General features: G+C 43.0%; 1 protein-coding gene across 1 annotated transcript in view; it reads left to right on the top strand.

Annotated features, from left to right (window-relative positions):
* SGIP1 (SH3GL interacting endocytic adaptor 1) overlaps positions 1–17837 on the top strand; it is a 134689-nt gene that overhangs the window by 102185 nt on the left and 14667 nt on the right. The window contains exons 15-17 of the mRNA XM_056867431.1: positions 1524–1583; positions 2809–2868; positions 16045–16156. Of these exons, the coding sequence (XP_056723409.1) occupies positions 1524–1583; positions 2809–2868; positions 16045–16156 (232 nt within the window). The remainder of the gene's footprint in view (positions 1–1523; positions 1584–2808; positions 2869–16044; positions 16157–17837) is intronic.

Genomic DNA, 17837 nt, shown 5'->3' with positions numbered 1-17837 from the left:
TGTAGTGTTTGCTTCTAGACATGGCCATGAGAATGCTTACTTTCACATACAAAGCAAACTATTCCTGGAGTGCTTGCTAGAATGCATTAAGCACAGGCACAATTTTTTTGTAATATTGGGGGCAAAGTGTTTTGTCCTTTGGTATTGTTGATTGTTCATGGCTGTGTATAAGCAAGAGTGTTCATTGTAGTAAATAAGAGAAAAATCTCATTAAACGTTCAAAGTCTGTGTTCTCTTCAACACTCTCTTTGAGTAGGAACAGAGGGAAGACCATGTTCCCAAAAGGTATCTTCATTTTAACCACTTCCCTTCTGTTTTCTCATGTCACAAAAAAACCTCTTAGTAGTTTTCCAAAATATATTAGTTTTTGGAACAAAATAACTGGGACTGGGTTGTCCTGTTTTCAAGGGTTACCTGTTTGAAGTTACCTGTTTGAAGATCCCACCTGTCTAAACAGACAGTTGGCACCATACAAGATGATATAACCAATTAGTATATGGCAATATATGTGCAGCACACTAAAAACTATGCAGTAAGAGGTAATGAATGTGCTTAATGCCTTGACATGTAAAGAGCATCCAGGGTCTAATCAACATTGCATTTATTGGGCCACTCCTGAATTACTCTGATGTAGAAAGCCTTTGTTAGGAACCACTGCTGTATTTATTCATTTCTTTGTTAGCTGCTTCCCCGTGTATCACATATGAAGAGGCTTACAATAAAATAATCGACTATTTGTAAAATCAACTGAGTTTAAGAAGTACATGCTAGGAACTAAAAGGCCCAGGCCTTTGTGGTTTTGTTTTGTTTATTACAGAGAATATTTAGTAAGAATTACTTTAGACTGTGTTGGGACTTGGACTCAGCAGGGTCTCAGAGAGGGAGGCCACTGGCAAGAAGCCATTAGCACCAGCGAAAGGAAAGCAGCCTGTGAAATGTAAGATCCATGTAACTGTAAGATCCATTGGACAATGGAACACGTTGCTGGGAAAATTTGGGCAATCTTGTTTTCTGGAGTTTTTTAAAGTTTCGTGAATCATGTTTTTTTTTTAAGTTTAGGGAGCATTTACTGTTGCAGTGGGCTGGAGTCAGTGGGGACATTTTCAGTTCTATGATTCTAAGAGTTGGAAAGTAATAATGACTCATAGATACTTCTAGTTGAGGAGTAACATTAACTCAATCAGCACACATCCATCTACACTGCCTTCCTGTGTGTTAAAGTTTTAGCTGCAAAAAGCTATCCCATATATGTAGAGTTTGTACAGGGGAATATAACACAGAAGTATTTCATTTACTTGCCTGTTTTTGTTTTTGTTTTTTGTATTTGATTTTAGGTTTGTGGGTTGACTGTTGCATACAATTTTGATAATAAAAAGAGATGTGTCCACCATTTCTATGTCTATGATCTTTATTTTTTCATTATAATGTTTGTGTTTTGGTTAATACGCAAGCTATTTAATTTTCATTTGGAATTTGTGTTTTCATTGTTTTTCTTTTACATTTCTTTTGCTCATGGGTTTCAGAAGATGATGCATATGTTGACAAACTGCCCACCTTTGAAAGGCACTGTGAAACTCCTGCAGGTACTGTACTAGCAGAGTGGTTTCAAGAAGTCTGGATTAAAAATCCAAGTCATTGTCATCTGAATGCCTCCTTCACTACCACCCTCACCACCATGAGTGTCAAGTGCATACAATTACAGCAGCGGAGCTCATGCCACACACACCAATTCAGCAATAGCACATGACGTTTTCCAATGACCAGAATTTGGGAGAGGTGACATACTATTGACGTGTGATGCTTCTATATGTAAGGAATACCTTTACTACTCAAGAGATACTCTTCACCTAATATTTATTTTTGACACATACCCTGCTGTTCCCCTGAAGTACTCCGAGTGATTTACATGTAGTTCCCAGACATTCTCTAACCCGTCAATTTAAAGGGCCAAACTTAGTCTCAGAAGCAGGACAGCATCATGTGCTTTCTGGTTTTTTTGTTCATGTTTCCTGGACTTTTAAGTGGTGTGAGTCAAAGTAACTGGTAATTTTTGGTGACAGCAGGCAAAAATACAGCTTTAAATACATTTTTTTGAGCCAGAATTTTTAACCCTTTGAAGAATGAAGTTCAATGAAATTGTGCATTTAACTAACATTAAGAAATACTGCCCAGTAACTTGATCATCTCAAATCAGCATTAGTAGAATATCAGAGAAAAAAGTTGATGCCCATGTGGGAAGCCCATCCATGTTGAAGTCCATAAAAGCATAATGTCATAACAACAGTGCATGTCTGTCTCAAGAAGAATGCATGTAAGCTACAGAATCATTACCAGGATTTCCCTTTCAGTTTTTTCCCCCTTCAAGACAAGATAATAGCTTGATGTTGCATTTTGAGATGCGTCCATGCACTGCTGTGTCTCCCACAATTACAACAGTGTCTTTTGAAAGTAGTTGGGATGTGATCCTAGGTGGAAAATTATACCCAAAGCTAGTGTAGCTACAATACCTATTTTCCCCAACAGGAAACTTCTTCAACCCTCCTTCCTACCCAGACAGTTATCCAGTGGGCAAAACTTCTCTTCCATCTAGGATTCCATAGCTTGCTTTTTTTGTGCTTTTTGTTTTCCAAAGCAAAACAAGAATATTGTTTTCAGTTCCCCTCCACTGCTCCTTGCACGTTAATGGCTTGCAGCGCCTCTTCTTCCCCTGTAGTGAGATTAATTACCTGCTTCTGTGACTCACACTTATGTCCTTCTCTCTCCCTCTCCTTAACCTTTCCCATCCCGCTTCAACTCCTGGCCATACAGAGAATGAACAGCCTTCCCTCGTCTGGTTTGACAGAGGAAAGTTTTATTTGACTTTTGAAGGTAAGTAGTACATAGCATACTGGGTTGGACCTTTAAAACTCCCCTCTGCTCTTATGATTTAATAGAATCCCTTTGGTTTCCTTTTAAAACGAGAAAGAAAGAAAAGAGAAACCCATTCTACCTTTTTGTATGGAAATGCTATGGCTACTTAGGGAACATGACAAGTTGGATCGTTTTGATTTGGTGTGGAAAACTGTGCCTCTTCAATTGCTATATTTTAATTTTAGGAGGAACAGTGGAGGAATCACTAAATAATGATAGTCTTCGAGTGTTATTGATTACCAAAGAACTTGACTCTGTCAACCAGGGCTACTTTGTATACATTTCACAAACCATGTTTACAAGTAATAGTAGCTATATAATACAAAAGTAGGTAGCATTTTCTATTGTCCTATAGTGCCTTTTGTAGAATCTTCTCTTATCTTAACAAATGGCATATTTCTGAGAAACATAACCAGCAAGCATTGTATTCCAAAATTCTAGTTCAGTCCTTTTTTTAAGTGTTCACTGTATTAACAGCATCATCAACTTATAAAACAAAACCGATAAATCCAGTATTTAAGCCTAAATGGTGGCCAGATATAAAAGTAAAGTATTCCTCTAGTACTTTAGTGCCGTCCAGTTAACCTTTTCTCTTTAATGCATATGTAACCTTTTCAATACTACTTCATCAGCAATATAAAATTTGCCTATAATCAATGTTTGATTTTGGCAACCTTTTTTTCTACTGTAAATAACCTGGAGCAGAGACTTTGACACCAGTTAAAGTTATTTGTGATATATTAAGAACATTTTAGTCTGGGGGGGGAACTGGGAAAAAAAGACTAATCTAATTGTTTATTTTAAATAAATAAATCAACATTTATTATGATCAAGAGATTGACTGTGTTATCTCTTAACAATTTACACACCACATTGCTGAAGACATTGTGCAAGTGCAGCTGACAACCTGTGCTAATTGCTTGTGTGATGTTGTACTGAATCCTAGATGGATTTTGCTAATCCGTTTTTACAGGGTAATGTCATAATGAAGAGAAAAATTCCTGTAATTCTCATTTGCTTGTTTTTCATTTATAACATATGGTGAAACAGAGGCATGGGTGGGTGTAACCCAGATGAAATACACTTAATTTTCTATGGATACCTTTTAAATATTAAATACACTGTGTGTGGTAAATTTCTAAAAAATAAGTAAGCAGTGCAGCATTGCTAGGTTTTTTTTGTTTGTTTGTTTGTTTTTGTCATATGGTGAAATTTTGTTGTCATAAATTGTAAGTAATACAGGCCTGGTTAAAGTTACCAAGACAAGTATGATGGAATCTGAAGTGGAACAGTTTTCTTTCTTTCATAGACTAGCAACAGCAAGCAAAAACAGTGGCTGGAAGGAAAAATACAACCAGTCTCTGCCTAAGCTTACCTGGTACTAGAATACCATTGCAATTTGCAGGTACTAACATGGCCCATTCAGTCTTCAAAGGAAGACACCCTCCCCACAGCTTGTATATGTCAAATGTACTTCACCAAAAACAACCCAATAAGGAGAAAACTCTACTGCTATGATTATAAAAATCATTGCCTATCTATGATCAGTAGGAAAATTCCTAAGTATTTTTTTAATGGAGACAGTTCACAAATGGCTTTTGCAGAGAAACAACTATAGTGCTGCTGGTCTGGTCCCTATAGGGTTTAGTTATGCAGTGGCTGGCAGGAGAATAGTGGGTTTTCGAGGCTTTCTTTGTGTGCAACCGCATTAACATCTCCAGCAACTGTGCTGCTGCGTTATGTGGAGGTGTTGTGATAAAGCGGCAGGGCCCTGATGGACAGGGCAGGCAGAATCAATTAGGGGTCACTAGGTATGGAGGCTAAGCCAAGTACCTGTCACAGCTCAGGGATGGAGACGGGCGGGGCAGGGAGGCTTGCTTGCTGTCAGAGGCACACACACACACACACACTATTAAAGGGACCAAGTTCCATCACAATTCCCTGACCATCTACCAATGGTGGCAGGGGCCCCAGCATTCCCCCCCACAGACACCCAAAGCCAGCCCCCTGCAAATTGAGCATGAGTGGGTACAAGAGTACATATGGTGTAGGAGGCGCCCTGCCACCCAAGCCACCTGTTGGGGTCCTGCACCCTCTAGCTCCTGCACCCTCTAGCAGCCTTGGGAGGGATGATCCAGCAGCCACAGGATGAGCAGCAGCCCATTATCCTACCCCTGTTCATAGGGGTTCAGAACCCCTACACACACTCCACTTCCCCCCCTTCCCATGTCTGGTCCTATTCTGTATTCAGGATAATTGATTAAAGTCCCCCTTTGCAGGGAGGGCTTCTTTTGAACAGGTCCCCCGTCTGTGTCCCCTCAGCTTGGCACCCGCACAGTCTGGCTATAGTCTCATGGGCCAGGGCTTGGGGGGTGGGGAGAAGATGCAAGCAGCAGCACTGTCCACTGCATCCACAAGCCCCTGCACAGGCATATGTCACCCTGAGCCAGCCAACCCAGGGGAACACGGGATGCCTGCTACAAGCCCTGCGGTCAGAGACAAGGGCTTTTCAAAGCCCCCTCCAGAGTTTTCTGTTTTGGTTTTTAACAATTGTTTAGATTCCCTGAAAAACGGAATTCCCAAATTGCGTGAGCAGAAAATATTCTGCTTCATCAGGACATGGATTTTTTTTCTGCTGGCTAAGGACATCTGCAGAACCAGATTTTTCTCTAAGTGTCCAGCCGCGGTGGGACCTAGATGGACTGCACGTCCATATGGATGGCTGATCGCTCCATGGTGCAGTTCTGTGCACCCACCTCACAAAGGTTGGGTGCTCCTAGCTCTGAGGGCACTGGGCCCCAGGATGAAACAGAAGCAGCTGGATGCTGATACACCACAAGCAGCAACCACGTTTTTCATTATGGTTGCCATTTCCACCAAGGATGCCAGTCGGCAGCCTGACCCACACAATGGCCATGGCACAAATCCTTTTTGCAAACAGTCCCCTATGAAGTCTGAACTTCATGGTTTTCTCTTTCTCTAGCTCTTCATTAGCATATCCAAATAGGGAAGAGGTAGCTGGGATCCACTTGGCCTTTCCTGACCTCTGTAGTGCCAAACTCCCCAAAATTGACCAATATTGCTTCTTACCACCGGAAGACAGCCATCCAATGCAAATGCTAGTGATGAGGCCCTTCTAGCGGCCTGTTCCACCTGCTTAACCCTCACATGAATGGAACAGGGAAGGCAATGTCCAATTATGTGCAATCTGACAAAATTGTTGGTAGAATTGTCCAGTATTTCAGCGTCTTGGAATAAGACCCTGCGTTCTGTTTGTGTCAGTCCATGTTCAGCCACTGCTGATTTCTCAGGTTGGCCAAGTCTGCAGTATCTTTCATGTTCTTTTATCCTTGTTTGTATGCTGCATTTTGTGGTCCCGATGTAAACTTGTCCACAACTGCAAGGTATACGATATACTCCTGCAGAGGTGAGGGGGTCTCTTTTGTTGATCGTAGTATCTGTTGTATTTTCTTGGTGGGTTTAAACACTGTTTGTAGGTTATGTTTTTTCAAAAGTTTTTTCCATCCTATCAGTTACTCCTTTAATAAATGGCAAGAATACCTTTCCTATGAGAGACTGTTTTTCCTGAGTTTTCTGATTTTTGTTTGGGTTAATGGTCCTTCTGATTTCATTTGTAAAGTAATTACATTCATTTGTAAAGTAATTAAGAGAAGAGTTGCAAGTAGGGTTGCCAACTTCCTAATGGTGGCTTGAGATCTCCTGCTATTACAACTGATCTCCAGGTGACAGAGATAGTTAACCTGGAGAAAATGGCTGCTTTGGCAATTGGACTCTGTGGAATTGAAGTCCCTCCCCTCTCCAAACCCTGTCCTCCTCAGGCTGCACCCCAAAAATTTCCAGGTATTTCTCAACCTGGAGCTGGAAATCCTAACTGCAAGTAGGATTTCAAAAAGGTTTCGGCCATTTCAGTTTCCACATCTTTTGATTTTGAAAATTGTGTGTGTGTTAAGTGCCATCAAGTAACTTCTGACTTATAGTGATCCTATGAATTAATGACCTCCAAAATGTCCTATTATTAACAGCCTTGCTCAGGTCTTGCAAACTGAGGGCCTTGGGTTCCTTGCTTGAGTTAATCCATCTCATGTTGGATGTTCCTCTTTTCCTGCTGGCTGCTGCCTTCAACTTTTCCTAACATTATTATCTTTTCCACTGACTCTTGTCTTCTCATGATGTGACCTACTGTATTTTTCGCTCCATAAGATGCACCTGACCATAAGACGCCCCCCCAGCTGGCCGTCGGATCGGGGAACGCCAGCTTGCGCCGTCCCGACGCGCCCAGCGGGCTCTGTGCGGGCCCACCCGCCTCCCAACTGGCCGTCGGGGCGGGGAACGCTGGCTCGCGCCGTCCCAACACGCCCAGCTCTGTGCGCCCCGCCCGCCTCCCAGTGCGCCGTCCCGACGTGCCCAGCTCTGTGCGCCCCGCCCGCCTCCCAGTACGCCGTCCCGACGCGCCCAGCTCTGTGTGCCCCACCTGCCTCCCAACTGGCCGTCGGGGCAGGGAACGCCGGCTCGCGTCGTTCCAGCACACCCAGCCGGCTCTGTGTGCCCCACCCGCCTCCCAGCTGGCCGTCAGGGTGGGGAACGCCGGCTCGCATCGTTCCGGCGCGCCCAGCCAGCTGGCGGGAGGGGAGGGGGTCCCTCTGCCCGGCTCTGGGAGTCCCGGATGGAACGGGCTAGGGTCCATAAGACGCACATTCACTCCATAAGACACACAGACATTTCCCCTCACTTTTGAGGAGGAAAAAGGTGTGTCTTATGGAGCGAAAAATATGGTAAGTATGATAGCCTCAGTTTAGTCATTTTAGCCTCTAGGGAAAGTTCAGGCTTGATTCATCACTTATTTGTCTTTTTGGTGGTCCACAGTATCTGTAAAACTCCTCCAACACCGCATTTCAAATTGCACCTCCTTTCTAAATAGCCTTTAACAGACAGTGTTCCATTTTGATCTTTTCCCTTCCTGTTCTCTTTTGGAATCAACAAGCTTGTACAACACCTGGGCTAAATCATGGAAAATGTGATGCAATAATTAAGGAAGCTGCCTCCAAAAAAAGTGCTCTTTCCTCATCACTAAGCAACTGTAATGGCCTGTGCCTTCACATGCCATTAAAAGGAAAGGGGATTCAGGGGGATATAATAGCTGCATTCTGCACTACTAGAATATAGCTCTGTGGCTGTTCCTTGCTTCAGAATAGTCCATGCCATTTTCTCTTTTATCCCCCCCATACATCAGTGTGCAAGTCTGTCTACAAAACTAGTGCTTCTGCTGAAGAAGCCTTTTGCCTTTCACACATGCCCTTTTCTCCTATGGGGGTACTGTAAGGCTTCCCTTCCTAAGAGTCTTTTGGTGTGGGGCAGTAGAGTTGCCAGGTTCACCCTGGCAACCAGCAGGGGACAGGGTGGGATCTTACCAGGCATGAAATGAGGCCTAGGCATCAACATCGTTGCCATGATGATGTCACTTCCAGAAGTGATGTCATCACAACGACTCTGGTATTTGGGCAAAAACTCTATTGTAGAGGCTGTTTTTACCATAGAGTTTTGCCCAAATAACTGTGTGTCTCCCTCATCATCAGCACGTCCACATAAAAGGTTCTAGACATGTTCTTTACACTCTGTACTAATTTTCACTTGTGTGTGTGTGTGTGTAACGTGCCGTCAAGTCGCAGCCGACTTATGGCGACCGCTTATGGGGTTTTCATGGCAAGAGACTAACAGAGGTGGTTTGCCCATGCATAAAAGGCCCTAGACATCCTTGGTGGTCTCCCTTCCAGTTACTAACCAGGGCTGACCCTGCTTAGTTTCTGAAATCTGACAAGGTCGGGCTACCATCTGTTAATACATGTTGTGTTCTGTTTTCATATTCAGATTTTGTTCTTCATTACAGGGACCCATCCATATGAGACCTTTTGGTTTGCCATTGCTATAAATTATGTCATTTCCAAATATTTAATATAGAGATTGCCACTTTCCCTGTGTTTAGAACTGCACTCATTAGGAGTGCATGAAATAGAAGCTATAAATCTATAATCCTTTTGTTGTTGCAGAATTGTGAAGATGCCATGATGAAATACACAGGCATTGTGACAGTAGTGTGTATGTGAAAGAGCAAATGAGTGCCTAAGGTTCATTTAAAAATGGTGACATAATTAATCTGATGAGAACGGATGTGTGTTGAGTACAAAATGTTTTAAATCATTTCATTATAGCAACTGAATTTTCAGTACTTGAATAATCCAGAGTGATAAAATATTGGAGTAGGTAAATACTGACTTTGGATCTTGGAGACTTGGGTTAAAATTCCTTTTTGGCCACAAAAATTATTGATGTTGAAGGAGTTTCTGCACTTGGATTTTCTTGCTGGATATAGAATCACATGTGCAGATATGTCTTCGTTGTCATATGCATATGGGTGTGCAGTATCCATTGTAATGTGAATATACATTCCAAAACAGTATACATGTGTTGCTGCATGTAACTATAACTGAATTAAAGCCATAACCTTGATGCATTCATCTAATCCCCAATCTGTTTTACCAGCTATTCTGTAAATAAACGCAGAGACAAAACTCTAGATTGAAGACATGATTTGATAACTTGTCAGGTTTCTACAAACTGGAAATAGGCCAATTAGCTGATGGCTGTTAGCTGAATTTGATTCTCAGATTCAGGATGAAAAAATGGAAATACTTATTTACTCAATGAGTGATTAAATTATAAAACCTATGAAACCTAATGCTAGAAGGCAACATTAAGGGAAGGCTTTGATCTCTATGCCCTGTGCGTTGGTACTCCAGGGCAACAGTTTAGCTTCTGTATGAAACTGGATGCTAGAGTAGATGGACCACAGGTCTGATTCAGCAGGGCTCTACTTCTTTTATTGTGATTCTCTAATGTTAATATATTCATGCTTCCTTTGGAAAGATTTGCCTTAGAGTAGTGACACTGAAGAATGTATTGCAGCACTATGAGTTGAGTTTATAAGCTGGACAATGATAAGTGACAATCCATCTGATGATAAAACTAGATTATAGCTTGGCTACTAATGTTCCAAAATAAATGTTTGCTCAATTATTGATAACTAAAAAGGGAAGATCAAGTAGCTTGAAAGAGGATCGTTTTCATTCCTTTGTGCTGCATGTTAGAGGAGGGTGAAATAGTTCTTTCCCTCACCCTGTGTTTTCCAGATGAGAATGTCTGTTATATGTGTGCAGAAGACCTGGTGGTTGAGCCCATCATTTCACACAGAACATCATCTATGACATATGAAATGTGTGCAACTGTGCTCACCATTCCAAATTCATAATTCCTTTATTCCCAAGTAGGGCAGTCGATTCGGTTCCATCCAACAAGAAAAACAGCCGAATTTTCCCTGATTCGGCGGTTTCTACTTCGGATAGAACCGAAGTAAAAAAAGGCGGGGAAACGACGAACCGAACTCACCGAGTTTGGGCGGACACCGGATAAATTCGTACAAGTTCGGTACCCCCAAAGCAGCATTCTCCCGTGGCCAATTGGTGGCCAAGCTGGGTCTTCTTCTGGCCAATCAGTCATGGATGAGTGTGTGACCCCAGCCGCTGCACGGCCCGGGGAGAGAAAGAGAGACTAGGAGTGTCTATTTGTGTGAGAGAGAGATCCCCGTGGGGGGGGTGCGTGTGCACATTTGCGGCTTTCCACGGCTCCGGAGGGGCATTTTTTGATGTAGAGGTCCCAAACTTTTAGTGTAGCTTGAGGGGACCCTTCTTGCAAGAACCCCCAAGTTTTGTAAAGATTGGGTCTGGGGGTCCAAAGATATGGGCCCCGGAAGGGGTCCCCCCCAAAATCACCCATTGGAATAAAGCCATTAAAAACACATTCGTGGCTTTTCACGGCTCCGGGGGGGCATTTTTGGAGGTAGAGGTCCCAGACTTTCAGTGTAGCTTGAGGGGACCCTTCTTGCAAGAACCCCCAAGTTTTGTGAAGATTGGGTCAGGGTCCCCCGAGTTATGTAGTCCCCCCCATCTACCCATTGGAATGATTGGGAGCAGGCGATCCTTAATGTTCATCTAGAGAGCGGCAGATCCAAGGCAAAACCTCCCGTGCATAAATGGCCAGAGAGAGTCTGTGTGTGTGAGTCTGCTAGAATCGTACTGGATTACTCCTGAGTCCTGACTCCCAGTCCCTGCTCCTGATGGAAAAGAAGAAGACATCCATAGTATGACCCATTTTGGGCCTTTTCTCTATAACTTTTTTCCTGTGTGTGTGTATGTAAGGGGGGAGATTCTGTGTGTGTGTGTATGTGTGTGTGTGAGGGGGGAAGCCAAAAGGTTTACAGGAATTTACCTGTTCTGCTGGGTGGTGGGCTTGATTGCCTCTATTTGGGACTGTGCTTTCTGCTGTTTTCACCGGTTGCCAACTTCGTCTGGAGTTAACTGTGGGTTAACAGAGTCTCTCTCTGTCTGGCCCGTTCTTCTCCTTCGTTTGGAATTTGCGTCTTCTGATTCGAAGGGCTGTTCTGCTGGGGGGGCTTGATTGCCTCTGTGGAGTGTGATTTGGGGGGGGTTACCTGTCCTGGGGGGGGCTTGATCTCTTTGCGAGTGTGATTGTTGCTGTGGAAGATTTGAATCCAGCAGCATGAAATCTATCAATACTGAAGATACGCAATATGCGCAGGTCGCACTTACGCAAGTAGTGTTATAAGATGCACTTTGGCTGTGTTGAAATGAAAAGATACATACGTTACCCATGATACTTACGCTGTTTACTTACGCTTTGAGTGGGATGCACTTTCGGCGTAGTTACATCGGCTCTTAGAAGCCATGGACTGGCTTCTACTGTGGGGGGGGGGGAAGCCAAAGGGGGGGTGACCTGTACTGGTGGGGGGGGGGTTGATCTATTTGCGAGTGTGATTGTTGCTGTTTTCACTGGTTGCCACCTTCGCCTGGAGGTCAGTGTGGGTCAGTGGTGAGTCTTTCTCTGGCTGCCCCAGAAACAATGGGAGGTTTTGCCTTGGATTTGCCGCTCTCTAGATGCACATTACGGATTGCCTGCTCCCATTCATTCCAATGGGCAGATGGGGGGGACCGCATATCTCGGGACCCCCTGACCCAATCTTCACAAAACTTGGGGGTTCTTGCAAGAAGGGTCCCCTCAAGCTACACTGAAAGTTTGGGACCTCTACCTCCATAAATGCCCCCCCAGAGCCGTGGAAAACCACGAATGTGTTTTTCATGGCTTTATTCCAATGGGCGATTTTGGGGGGGGACCCCTTCTGGGCCCGATATCTCAGGACTCCCTGACCCAGTCTTTACAAAACCTGGGGGTTCTTGCAAGAAGGGTCCCCTCAAGCTACACTGAAAGTTTGGACCTCTACCTCCAAAAATGCCCCCCCCGGAGCCGTGGAAAGCCCCGAATGTGTTTTTAATGGCTTTAAATGGCCAAATTTATTTGTGAACTCCGAATTGCGTGCCGAACTCCACGGATACGAATCGGGGGAGTTCGGACTTCGGCATTTCCTGAATAAAAACGGGTCGAATTTTGCCGGATCTGAATTTTACCGAATTTGTTTTTCAACATCCCTATTCCCAAGTCTCATTTTATGCATAGTAACTAATTACTAGGTTGTTGTCTACTGTGAAATATTGAAGTTAGGGAATTCCTGAGCTTCAGATCTTTTCTTCTAATCTTCTTCTGTTTTTTCTGTGAATTAATTGTATATAATTAGTATGCTGCTTTTGCCCCATTAGGGATGAGCAGCTGCCCTATTTATCCATGTATGCTTCTGATCCCCACATACAGCATTTTATAGTAGTCAATCCTATGTATTTATCAGCATAGCAAAATCCCCCCCCCCCAATTCAGAAAGGTGAAAACCTACATAGCAAATCCAGGTTATAAAATGGGCCTGCTGATCAAGGAGTAAGGAGGAACCATAAGTACCCTGAAGTGCTGTACATATTCAGATTGGGAGATTGCCACCCCATCTATTACAGTATAACAAACCTCTCTAAAATATTAAGGTGTTTTTTTTTCCAGCTTCATTTTGGTCTTGTGGGGATTCATCCATCTTTAACCTCATCATTGAAGTTGTTTAACCTCTTCATTATTTAGCCTTATCCACACATTAGTTTAGAAGCAAAACAGCAGTTTTTGGGGATGCTTAATTAATGCCTGCAGGTGTTTAAAATAATCTCTTCCAGCATCTTTGTATAGACATTAAACCAGGGGTGTCAAACATAAGGCCCAGGGGCTGAATCCGGCCCCTTGAGAGCTCTTATGCAGCCCATGAGCCAGCCGATATAGATAGATAGACAGACAGACAGACAGACAGACATAGAGATATCTCCTATAAAGTCTGTATCTCTGGTACCCTGCATTAAAATTTATGGTACACTTGGCCCGGCCTGACCAAGTGACATTTATGTCATATCCAGCCCTTGCAACAAATTAGTTTGACACCCATGTGTTAAACAGTATCAGTGATGATACAGAGCTCTAGGAGACTTCACATGTTTGCTACCTTCAGGTGGAACTAGAATTCCAGTTACTTTGAGATTGGGGTCGGGGGAGAGAATGGAACAATCGTAGAGCTACTCAAGCACCAAACCTACCATGGTCCACAGTATTAAAAAGCCACTGAGATGTCCAACAAGAATAAGACCAAGATCATCACTCAAGTGTTATGATGAATGTCTCAGTTCCACGATCAGTTTCAGTCTAGTTTGTGAAATGATTCACTGTCTAAAAACTGAAAGGATACAACCTTCTGATCACATTTTTATAGGGACACAGGGGGTTGCAGCAAGAAGGGAGAACTGGGCTAAATTTCACTCACTTGCCCTTTCCAATGAGGCATTTGACACTAGCAGAAATTCCACCAATGGGAGAGTAAGGAGGGGCAATTTCACCTGTTTACCCCTCCTTAATACAGCCAGTTCTATCAACCACAGTCTGTCTATGAGGCTCCTTCAACCCTCAGCATCAACTTTTCAGAGGTCTCACAGAGTTGCTAAGAAAAGGGAGGGCTGTGAGGGTCCACGAACACAGTTGCACTTATGGCTGTTGTGATTCAAAATCTTTTGGGCCAGGAGCAGCATTTTAGGGGGCATTTTGTGCTGCTGAAGGAGTGGGAGGTAAGGAAGTTGTACTCTGTTATGGAAATTCTTTGGTCAGACGTAATTTTGGTGGGATCCAAGGGAGCTGTGGCTCAGTGGTAGAGCAGATGCTTGGCATGCAGAAGGTCCCAGGTTCAATCCTCGGCATCTCCAGTTAAAAGGATCAGATGGTTGTTGATGCAGAAGGCCTCAGACTGAGACCCTGGAGAGCTGCTGCTAGTTGGAGTAGACAATAATGACTTTGATGGACCAAGGTCTGATTCCGTATAAGGCAGCTTCATATGTTCATGTGTTCTTATGTTTTCTTCTGAAGTGAACCTAATTAGGATCCTCCCTGCTTCCAAATTGTGCGTGCACAATTTGCTACTGTTTTCTGTTCATTTGCACCCGTATGTAGTTCTGCATTACGGATGAGCGTATTCATAGAACACTGCAAAAGTCCAGTCTTGATGTAATTGTCTGTAGGTTTGCATTTTCTGTGGTGTTTTACCATAGGAACATTAGTGAAACATCAAATAAAAGAATGTGTATGTACTTATGGTCACATGAAGGATTTTTCAGTGCTTTTCAGTCTGTGCATGTTACCATTTGTGCAGAGAGGAGAACAGTACAAATGAGCTGAAAGAATGGAAAGCTGTAGCAAAACTTTACATGCTTCAGTGCAGAGTTTAGAAGTTTTTCTAGGTAACATGAATTAAGGAGGAATGGAATGCAGCACAGAGCAAACTTCTAGAAGAATAAAGCCACTGAGACAATCTCCCTTCCATATTCTGCTTAGGCTTCTTTTTGTTATAAGATCATAATAAATAGAACACAAAAGCAGTAATTCTGGATCAGACCAATTGCCCACCTAGTTCAGCATCCTGTATCAGCCAGTGGCCAACCAGGTGCCTTGGAAGTCCTATAAGTAGGGAACAGAAGTCAGAGCTGCCTCATGTTACCCAGCACTGGTATTCATAGGGTTACTTCGTTTCATGGAGATTCCACAAAGTTGTCATGGCTAATAGCCATTGATAGGCCACAGAAGACAGGTTATTCTCTATGATCCTGGCCTATCTCTTATGATTTCCCAAATATATATAATTAACAGCAGTGTACTGATCTAGTGTCCTGATGTTTATTAAAATTAAGTACTGTAAATACAGATATGTTCCATTCACTTTTGGGGTGATCTCCTGTAGCCACTGGATTAATCTGCAGCCTGCAGGGGATGCACCACCTCTATAACCCAGCTACATGTTATGGTTTTCAACCTGTCTTTTCAATTGATCAATCACAGGTTAACTGCTGGGAACTCAATTTGCGAGTATGAGGGGGCCTAAATTAAGATCTGCACCATGGTGTACAGTGATAAGGGCTTCAGCCTTCCCCCGCACTATTTTCCTGACTTGAAATGGCCTGGGGGGTGCTATTCACTGCTTTGGAGGTCTACACATATAGCCCTTAAATGGAGTAAATACCACAAATGCACGTTTTTTGCATTGGAAAAATGGTACGTGAGAAGGCTGAATCTCTTTCTTCTTGCACAGCACAGTTCCAGTCCAAACCATGTCCATGCATGCTGGGAAATTAAGGGAACTTGCAGCTACCATGTGACTGATTGACTGAGAGTTAGGTTGGGGAACCCAGACACAACATATGGAAAACTGTAATGCGTAGTTTGGCCTGAGTCGGTTATCAAATATTCCTCATTAGACTCAGAGTTAGTTTCAAAATGGGGTTCCCCTACAGCATCTTATGGCTCTGGGCTATTGTGGTCAGGGATGGGGGAGCAGGGGATATCAGGTCCAAACAAGAAGGGTTGCCTAGTGCATCTTATCACTTATAAGAATGCTGGGAGGGGATGAGCGTTTGTTCTGATATTGGCGCCTGTGTGTTACTGTGTGTTGTTTCTGAATCATTTCTTAAAGGACGGTGCATGCCTTCTCCTTTCATGTCCTAACTCTTTCCGTGTGGCATTGGTTTGAAGCAATTGTAAAGGTTTATATATGCATAAAAAGCAGCTGTCTTTCCTTGTTTGCAGGCTCTTCCAGAGGACCCAGCCCCTTAACAATGGGTGCACAAGACACTCTGCCTGTAGCTGCAGCTTTCACGGAAACTGTTAATGCGTACTTCAAAGGAGCAGACCCTAACAAGTAGGTATCATTTTTTTGCTCTGTCTTTCCCGTGCAGTGTAGGAGACCTGTGGTGACAGCGGGAAAGCTAGAGAAACTATTCACTGGCTGCTGACAAGCAATTGCTAAAGCCATTTGCTTTGATTTTTGTCATGGGGTTCCTCAGCTGCTTCTCTGTGTTAAAGAATGGATTCACCTTGCATGGAAAATTGCAGCAGCGTCTAAAATTACTGAGCATACAGGTAAGAGAAGGATGGAAGAAAGGGCAACAGTTTCTTTCATGTTAGCCAACTTTTATTAATATTCGCAGATGATCTGTATTCATATATGACATGTAACCACAGTTAAGGAAAACTGTGCACAAACCTTATACTCTCAGACACATCTCATGCCTCCCTCCTTGTCTCTCCCACAGTAATAATAAACGCTCTTTGGTTACCAATGATGTACATGGGCTAACTAGAGCTAGTTTTTCTCCTGCTGACCAGGATTCCATCTCCAGTTAACCAACACACATGCCTTTGTATGTCACAGCTGGTAGGCAAAATTAATGTTTAACCATGATTTTCAGCATGAAATGAGAAGGAGGGAGTGGGCCTGCATGCAAGCTGGTCAGCAAGCCAGGTCAGTTTTCCTTAACTGGAGTGATGCCTGAATTTAGCTAATTTGTGTGTGTGTGTGTGTGTGTGTGTGTGTGTGTGTGTGAAGTGCCGTCAAGTCACAGCTGACTTACCACAACCCCAGCAAGGGGCTGTCAAGGCAAATGAGAAGCAGAAGTGGTTTGCCATTGTCTTCCTCTTATATTATTGTTGTCTAAATTTTGTTTTCATTTGTGATTTGCAATGTAATGTAAAACAGGGAAATTCTGACTTCGCTCTGCAGTAAGTGTCCCCATCCCCTATTTTTGTACTGTTTGTAGAGAATTATCTGCCAACTGAGAACTTCATGCATCTGATGAAGCTGGCTCATGAAAATTTCTGCCATAATAAATTTATTATATTTAAGGTGCCAGAGGACTCCTTATTGTTTTGCTTAAGCAAACCAACATGGCAGCCTCTCAGGAACTGACCTGTAAAGTTCCTGCCCTTAGTCCTGGTTCAATATACATATTTGGAACACTGCTAATGTGTTTATGGATACTTTTATTTAAAACAATCAAAACGAATTGTAAGTGTGAAGCAAATGGCAGATATATAGATATATACAAGTTCTATTAACAGCTGTAGAAAAAAACAGTGTAGTTAGTTATATCCCCTTCTGTTACAACTCGCCTGTGTCCTCACCCATGCAGATTTTAGATACTTCAGTAATCTATTTTAATAGAACTACTGCATTACTAGCAACTTCAAGACTTTTCAAACCTTGGTATTTCTCCTTTCTCCACACCATTCAAATTCCTAGTTGCATTTCTTTTCACTATTTTAATCTCTTACCATTGAGTAGATTTAATTATTATTAGGTAGCTGTTACCTATTTATGAAAAAGGGTTGAAATGATTTTCCCCCACTAAGGGGTCTACATGCCACTTCTAGCTGTTCTCACTTTATGTATTTCAGTCACAGCAGCTATAATTACTGCTTGTTTATAATAAACTGAACCTGACATCAGAACTGCCCCTGATGCAGTTATATCTCTAGTGCAGGGGTGGGGAACCTTTTTCCTGCCAAGGGCCATTTGCTCATTTATAACATCATTCGGGGGG

This window comes from Euleptes europaea, chromosome 2 (assembly GCF_029931775.1).
Source record: "Euleptes europaea isolate rEulEur1 chromosome 2, rEulEur1.hap1, whole genome shotgun sequence".
NCBI lineage: Eukaryota > Metazoa > Chordata > Lepidosauria > Squamata > Sphaerodactylidae > Euleptes > Euleptes europaea.
The sequence above is the reverse complement of the archived record's forward strand: the minus strand, read 5'-3'. Positions and strand labels throughout refer to the sequence as shown.